The sequence below is a fragment of the Mesitornis unicolor genome, unplaced genomic scaffold, assembly GCF_000695765.1.
Source record: "Mesitornis unicolor isolate BGI_N332 unplaced genomic scaffold, ASM69576v1 scaffold25199, whole genome shotgun sequence".
In the NCBI taxonomy this organism is placed as follows: Eukaryota; Metazoa; Chordata; class Aves; order Mesitornithiformes; family Mesitornithidae; genus Mesitornis; species Mesitornis unicolor.
Window position 1 is genome coordinate 23,713 of NW_010206901.1, and position 8,401 is coordinate 32,113.

Genomic DNA, 8,401 nt, shown 5'->3' on the forward strand with positions numbered 1-8,401 from the left:
GAAGGCACCGAGCAGGTCAGGAGGTACTCTAGAAAAGACAGGGATTTTCCAGGAGGCAATGGCAAGTGCCCTGGCCCCTCTGGCAGGAATGAGGTGACTGTCTGTAGCTGGCTGCATACAGATGAGCATTCGAGGCAGGTTCTGTATTGCAGAATGTGTGTGTATAAAATTTAGTGTAAAGGCGATGTCACTGAGTTGTTTTTTAAGAGAGAATTCAGCCCAGCCTAGGACCTGTCCTGTACGTAGGCAAGCCAGACTGGCACTCCTGAGAGCACCCAATGGGCTGTGGGACAAACCTGGTCTGTGATTACAAGAGTCCCAAGTTCTGACCACTTGCCTGCCTTGTAGACACGCACTGAAAGAAACTGTCTCATTTTAACTAATTTTCTTTTGTGTTCTCTTGATAGCTGCCATTAACCTAGCAAAGCTGAAGCTTTTCAGACATTACTATGTTATGGTAAGTAAAAAAAACCTGTGTGCATGCATACTGAACACCTAGGTGCTGTTCAAGCCTTCTTATGGATTACTTGTCGGAAGCTACTATAGCTGGTGGACGTGGTAGGGATGTTATGTGGCAGTGTTGTGCTTTAGCATCTTGATCAACTGGGTTACAACCTCAAAGCAACTTCCCTTCTTTTCCTAGTGGTTGCATCCTTCTGTATATCTTTAAATTGGTTCCAGCTATTTGTAATGCTTACTAATTTCCTCTGGAGACAGCTTGAGCTGCCAGTTGAATTGATGGGCTTGAATAATGTGCTGTAAACTTGCTAAAAATTGAACTTGGGACCAAATGGTGCCTTGAGATGCATGTGTGCAGTTTCTGATTGAGTCAGTGGGCGCCATGAGCATACCTCCCAAGAGAGAATAGGCTTCTTAATGATTTCCAACAGCCTGATTTCAGGCTATAAGAGTAAGAAATTACAATCCTGATTCTTCAAGTTCTACAGAATCCTAATATATTTTTATGCTGTAACTTAAATATGTTAGCAGTAGCTTGAGTCATTTGGACGTTCAACAAGCAGCAGAGCCCTCAGCCTATATCTTCCATATTTATCAAGGACCATAATAAGGCTAATCTGACATAATGAGTTGTCTGGGAATTGCTTGAGCTATTTCTCTGGAAAAAGATGTTCTATAAGGATGACGCTATTGTTCTCATTCATGCTTTCTCCTTTTCCTTTCCAGATTGTGTGTTACATTTACTTCACACGGATCATTGCAATTCTCATAAAGATTGCTGTTCCATTCCAGTGGAAATGGTTGTACCAGGTATTTGTCAGCAAAGGAAAATACATCCATTCCTTGATTATTTTTTTGTTTTATTATTATTCTTTAAATATGACTGCACAGAAAAAAAATCCTTAAATTGTTCTTCTTGTTGCAGTAGAACACTTCAAAGCATAGTGCTGCAACGTCTCCTCCTGACTTTTATCGCTGTGCCTAAGGTGGCAGGAATATATTTTTAGTTTTGTTTGTCCAGCAAGGCTGCTGGATTATACATGAGATGTCTCAAAGTAATTGCATTATTGATTTCGTCTTTCAATTTAAAAACGTCTGAAGGAAATTAATCAAGAATATACAAAGGAGGAAAAAAAGCTAGCCAGGTTTGCCCTGTGTAATTGAGGCCCTGGGGGGCCAGTGAAATAGGCTTTTGCTCTTCCATCTACAGGCTTTATTTGCCTAGTGACTTTTAATACTTGGTTTCTTAACATATAATCCAAGTAACTTTGGAATACATTAACTGTTGAAAATACCAAACAGTGTAGGGATGAATTTTTCTTTCCTCATTTAAAAGCCAGTTCTTGCCATAGTTACTTAAAAGCACTGGAGGGATGGCTAGAACTGTAACTGTATTTAAAGTGACAGAGAAAGCTGGAAGAACAAAGGCCTTGACAGCCTTTAGCCTGGGATTAATGATAACAGGACAGGAATTGCTTTGTTACTCTGCTATGACACAGGCTTTGTGGCCATTAAATCTTGAACCTTATGAGTGAGGGAGAGATGTTTCATGACCATGAAGATTACAGGACAGAAGTTTAATCTTGTGTTTTTCCTTGCAGCTGCTGGATGAGATGGCCACACTCGTGTTCTTTGTCCTCACTGGGTACAAGTTCCGTCCAGCGTCAGACAACCCTTATCTACAGCTTTCTCAAGACGATGAGGATGACTTGGATATGGAAGCTGTGTAAGAAACCCTTCCCTTCTTTTCTTACCTCTTTATTTGAGAAAATACATGTTTAAAACCAGTTTACTTTAGTCTCTCTAAATCTTTCTTTGAGAGAGATTAAGATCTGCCTACAAGTTTAAAGATGAGGTGCCTATTTGGTGTGTGTTGAACTACCAAAGGTAGTGATATGTGGAGGAGCCTCTGAGCTGGGTATTGCAGTAGTGTGGAAAATGTGGTAAAGCTTTGCATGGGACAAAAAGATGCCCATGAAAATACCAAGTAAAGTAGCTTCTGTATTTAATTTGTGTTGCTGTCTGCTAAAGAGCCTTACGGATTATTAAATACAAAGCATTAATGACAAAAAAACCAAAACCAAACGACTCAAGAAGTGACAAAAACTAAACTACCAATCCTCAGAATATAAATGGGCATGGTGTAAGGTCACTTCTGCCTTGAAGTTCAGCCTGCAGCTTTGCAGAAGTTTATCTTAAAGAACACTGAGCCGAGGAGATGGATTTATACAAATACTTTTCACTGTTCTATTTCTTCCTGCTAAACCATGAGACACCACAAATGCTGATATAGACTGGGGAATTTATAAAGTGGGGCTCAGCCTAAGTCTCTGTCATTTTCTTTGCAGTGGTTTAGTGAGGACTTAAAAAAATGAGTGGAATTTCTGAATCTATAATACAAACTGCCCTAAGAAATTAAGCATGCTGGAAGTGTTGAATACAGCTGTAATTGCCACAGACTCCGCTGCCTTAATAAGAGTGGAGATAACCTAATCTCTTCAGCAGTTACACGTTTCGTGCATAATTGCAATTTATGTACAGTCTCAGAAGCCTGTTCCTAAGAGTCTATTTTCAGTTTGGCAAATCTCCTTTACCTGATCTTGAGTGAAACAAATCAAAACTCCAATTTTTTTATTGCAGGGGCAAAAAAAGTCAATGTGTTTGCCCTCACAGTTAGCTCAGAAAGAAATGGATCTTATTGGGGAATGGCTACAAGGAGGCTTGAGGTAGAATCCAGCCTGAAATGTCTCTGGTAACAAAGATGGTCTTTCTGAGTGCTTAGTTATTTTTGCTCTGGGTCCATAAAATCTCTCATCGTTTCAAGTGGAATCCAGCTAGTGGATAGTGACCTTAAAATCACGATTGCTTAAAGGTATTTGAATGGTTTATGTAAGAATTCGGTTTCAGTTTGGAAGCTGGTAAACAAACACCCACACCAAGAAGGCACTGTCTGAACTGGAAGATGTCAGGGTTTGTGGTTGTACTGAAATGAGCTTTCTTTCCTTTTTGCCTGTTAGAGTGAATTTCAACTTTGCATTACATGCTTAATGAATTATTACTTGAGTTTTTTTAGGACTAACAGTATGGCACCTTTCATATTTAGGGACTTCAGTAAATTGGCTAAGCGGCTAAATTTAGGAGAATCTGCCAGAAATAAGCAGAGAAATTTTAATGAACTGATTAAGTGATTTATATCTTGTCATAATGAAGTAGACACTACTAGAAACTCAGGGATCAGAATTCCATATGAATGTTTTCCTAGTAAGGCATTTTGCTCTTTGCCTTGGGAGTTTCCATTGTTGTGCCTTGTGGGTTGCTCCCCTTAGCCTTGCTTTAATTTTTCTCATCTGATTCACCAGATATGTTACTTCATTTGAGCACTTGGCAGGGTATAATCTGGAAGTGCCTTGTTCTCCCTTCCCCAGCCGAATCAGGGAGGTAAAGTTTGCATGTATTTGAAAAGCACAGTATATCCACATTCTGTGACAGGTGAAGCACTGCAATGAAAGTGTATTAAATTTCTTGTTGACTTGGTCTTGCTGGTCCTATTTTTGCTTTTATGAATATTAAATGTTGTTTTTGTGGGGGGGGAAATATCAAGGCTTATTTGAGCAAGTGACTAAGTGCCTGACAGCATCCTGACTAACCACTGTACGAGTGTTTTGTGTTTCATGTGATAAATACCCACTTGTCTTCAGAGGCTATGGCAGAAGTTAAAAGCCTGCATACTTCAAACTTTGTGGTGTTCTGCTATGTCTTATTGCCAGGTTTTATGGTTCTTTTTCCTTTCCCAGAGGGTTTTTGTGAAAATCAGGCTCTTTAAAGCATTTACTGCAGAAGCACTCTGTTTCTTTAGACTCAGGGTTTCTATGAGCCAACGGAGGGAAGAGCCGTGAGGTCATCAAGCCTGTTTCCCAGGCTTGCTTGTCTTCCAGCAAGAAACAGGACATTTTAAGTGCACTCTCTATCTTATGCCTGTTTTCATGCAGTGCAAACTAGACAAAGCTCAGTCTGGCAGTAAATGTAAATATTGTTAAGGACAGCATGGCAATCTGCAGAGTTTCAAGAGAAGTCCAAAGATTAGGTGTCTGTGACAGAAACAACATAAGGCACAAATCCTCCCTCTGTAAATTTTTCAACTCACAAAAATAAAATATAAATCAAGAACAGCAAAGGTAACTTGTAATAAGTCTTTTCAACGAACACATCTCTATCTTGGGAGAAAGCATCCACAGATCATATAGGACTTTCCTTTTAGTTATACCAGACTCATGAGAAGTTGGCCTGGTGGAGGGAAGAGCATGACTAAACCTGAACTAAGAACCAGTCTGTTCTTTTTTAAGTAGGATCAATAGCCGTTCATCACCAACAAAGTGGCTTTCTGTGTATTCCGTGCTGGGCAGCCTCTTGAGCCTGTTCTGTCAGTACGTGGGCTTGTCGCTGACGGCTCGTTAGATTAAAGTACTCTGCTTGAAAAGGTGCAGCCACGCTTGGCAGAAAGAGTTGTCAGGCTTCCAGTCCTAATGCCATTTCTGGGGCGGGAACACAAAAATATAAACAGTGCAGTAGATGGGGTGGGGCGAGGAAGGGGAAAGGAAGCAGTTTTGGGTTTTTTATTTTATTCTTGCAGTAAGTTATTGCATTAGCTCAGTAAGTTTGCTTTAAATGTTAGGTACCAAAACATTCTTTTACAGGTCTTGGTTGAGGATGTTCATACATGCATGTGTATTTCCACTGGAGGAGGAATTGCGGGAAAAGCCATTAATGGTTTTGTTCTCAGTTTAATAAATCCATCTTACTGAGTGTGTGGAGACTTTGTTTTTCCTTAACACCCAAAACGGCCACAACAGTGAACTGTTGTGGTAACACTGACCTATCTTTGCGTATGCCTTGGCATCTGGAGTTTCTCACTGTATCACGAGGCAACCTATTCTGTGCTGAGACTTGAAGTCCTGGTTGGTTGCTTTTCTCTGCTTTCTCTCAGAGTGTGCTCCATGGCAGACTGATTCATGATGCTCACCATTAGAAGTTATTTTCTTCACCTTTTCCATGCAGAGATCAGCTTTTTTGCTCAATGGCTGATCAGTTTTCACTCTGGTTTGCAATAGCTTGTAAAGGCTGGCTGCTGCCAGTATTGCAGTGTTTCCTTTTGGACTATAAAACAAACAAAAAAACAGGAGAAAAGGCAGATGAGATCCAGCACTGTGGAGGGCTGAAAATGCTTCTGAATGTTCAGCCATTTCCTGAAGCATTGGTTACAATGTGGGCAGTAAGAAAATGATAAAATTTCTGCAGCACATACCACTGTGCTATGAAGCGTTCAGGGAACTGCTTTTGTGCCAGGTACCCCTCTGTCAGCCACAAAAAGTCTCTCTGGAGAGAGATGGTTTAGTGAGAGGCTTTGTTGAATTTAACTACTTCTTGTGGACTAGAAACGCAGTTCAGCAAACTGCAGCTGCAGAACATTTACTTTCAGCATTGCAGGTCAGAACTGAAGTCTGAGGCTGCTCAGAGGACTAAAATAAGATCTGCAGCATGCTTTGTCTTGATGCTGACACCTTTATTTTACTGGGGACCAAAATGTGCTGCCTGAACTGATTTTTGAGTTGGAGAGGAATAGCCCATTGTATAGAAGCAATCTGAGAACGTGGGGACTTGAGCTATGCTGTACTCTTGTCATTGGACAAGAACAGTGCTCATCAGATGGTCTTTAACTCTCACTGTGGAGGAATCCACCCCAAAATCTCTCTCAGTTCTCCAATGTTATTGCAGGGGTGAGGGGAACAGTAAATGGCCTCTCTGATAACAAATGACATGACTTTGACCTGGCTGCAATTTCAGTGTGTAGCTGTTTGCCCTTGTCCCTCTATGAAAGTGGATCATTCCCTCTTAGCTGTAACCTGCTATCATTTTTGTCATCTTGGCTTGTAATGGGTTTGTAATTGTACTAAAGAGCTGTGCTGAATTCTAGGCTCTGTGCCAGGCAGGATCCTACCAGCTGGGAGTCGGGTGTTAGGGCGACTTTGGTACCACGCACGTGCAAAACACCTGTTCACATATCCCAGGATGTTTGCTGTTGCACTGCTGTGTTAGTGGCTCAGTTTTGGTCTGTAGTCCATTGTAATCTTTAGCTCCTCGCTGCAGAGTTGATATTTATCCCCTTATTCTGTAATAGTGAGGTTTATTATTTCTGAAGAGTAAACTTTGTAGTTGTCATGCTTTTCTGACCATTACTTTGATTTGCCAGAATCTTTCTGCATTCTAGTCCCGTTCTCAACTATGTAGCTCTTAGTGTCTTCTGCAGATTTAATAAGCAAGTTCTCTATTCTATTACCCAGGCAATTACTGAAAATATTGAGTAGAAGTGAACCCAGGACAGACCTCTCTGGAACCACACTCAATGTTCTTTCATTTTTGACAGGAAACCATTAAGTACATCTCAATGCATGCTTTTCCAATTAATTATGCATCTACTTGGATGGTTTTATCTAGCTCATGTTTCCCCAGATTTTTTTCCAATGTGACTATGGGAAAACCTTTGTCAGCAGAGAGAACTGATGAGATCTACATCTTCTCTGTGCTGATAAGCCTGATGTGATTTCTTCCAGGCAAATGTTCACTTTCTTTCTCTGTTCCCTTAAGCACAAGCTCATCTAGGCCCACTGCAAAGTGTCTGAACTGCTGATGATCCCAGCACTGCTGCTGCTAGAGAGTCACTGAACACACCATTTTCACTGAATTATTTTTGCAGTACATGTGCAGAAGCTAATATCTAACATGAAAGTAAGGACATTATCAGAAGAGTGTATCTGACAATTCTTTCTCCTCTTGGGTGATACTGTGAAAACATTGTTAGCTAGTCTGATCAAATAAAGTATTCTTACATGGTAAACAGCAGATGAAAGCACACAAAGACTGACAGCGGCGTCTTTGAACAGGACAGTTTTATGTATGCTTCCAGGCATCCCTTGTGAGTGCATTGAGCTATTTGCACTCTTACTTTCAGCATCCAAAATAACCTTTGCAGCACATTTGCGGGGAAAAAATACCTGTATGGAATGAGAATCATATTGTACAAAAGAAGTAAGCAAATGTCTTGTGCATGCGAATAGCCTTTTTTGTATAGCAACAGAGAAGGCTTCTGTGCTGAAGAGCTTGTTGGATAGCCAAGGTAGTTCAGGAGGAGCGGCGCTGTTCTGGCTGGATAAGCAGTTCAGTCTGCGTAATGTTTGAACAGTATTCTGAGGCTTTATAGTTCAGTGGTCAGATTGCTGTGAGAAATCCAGACTGGCATGGTATAAAAAGGATAACCTCTCTCTTCTGTTTTGTTGCTGTTCATTGAGTAGTTTTGCTATTAACAGGAGTTGGTGTGCATTAAGGTAATAAGGTTCATTTGGGGCACTGTCCCCTGCGTGTGCGTTTGTATCATATGCTGTACCTATTAAAGGCATTGCAACTGCAGGAGACAGTATTTAACGCACAGAATTAAGGATGTTCAACTGTATAGCAAAATGTTACTTAAGCAATCTGTTTAAACTTCAGCAAATAAGCACCTGTGTTAACCGCTTAACCACCCCTGCTATCTTCTTTCCAGCATGAGCAGATATTATTTGCTGATTTAGTTTGGTAGTTGGGGAGGACCTTGAGGCTCTCAAGACCAGCAGCCTTGCTTCTAGTGCCAGTCAGTGTTGTGTCCAAGACGATACCTGGCCTGCAAAATGGTAGTGATAGGAGAGACCGAACACTGAGACTGCTACGTCTTGGTAAAGAGACACTTCAGAAGTGTTATTTGATATGCACAGAAAGGCAAGCGTGAGCTATTGAAGTGGGTGTTGCAGTTCAAGTTTTGTTCTCTGATGTTTCTCCCTTCTCTTGCAGGGTGACGACTTCTGGAGTAATGGAGGGCATGAAGAAGGTCAAGAAAGTGGTCAATGGTTCAGCA

General features: G+C 41.0%; 1 protein-coding gene across 1 annotated transcript in view; it reads left to right on the top strand.

The window, feature by feature from the left end:
• The window catches only part of GPR107 (G protein-coupled receptor 107), a gene marked incomplete at both ends in the record, with an annotated part of 32,105 nt that extends 23,707 nt beyond the window's left edge, over positions 1 to 8,398 (top strand). Inside the window, 4 exons of the mRNA XM_010191955.1 lie at positions 408 to 457; positions 1,186 to 1,269; positions 2,061 to 2,185; positions 8,338 to 8,398. Of these exons, the coding sequence (XP_010190257.1) occupies positions 408 to 457; positions 1,186 to 1,269; positions 2,061 to 2,185; positions 8,338 to 8,398 (320 nt within the window). The remainder of the gene's footprint in view (positions 1 to 407; positions 458 to 1,185; positions 1,270 to 2,060; positions 2,186 to 8,337) is intronic.
• Between the last annotated feature and the right edge of the window lie 3 nt (positions 8,399 to 8,401).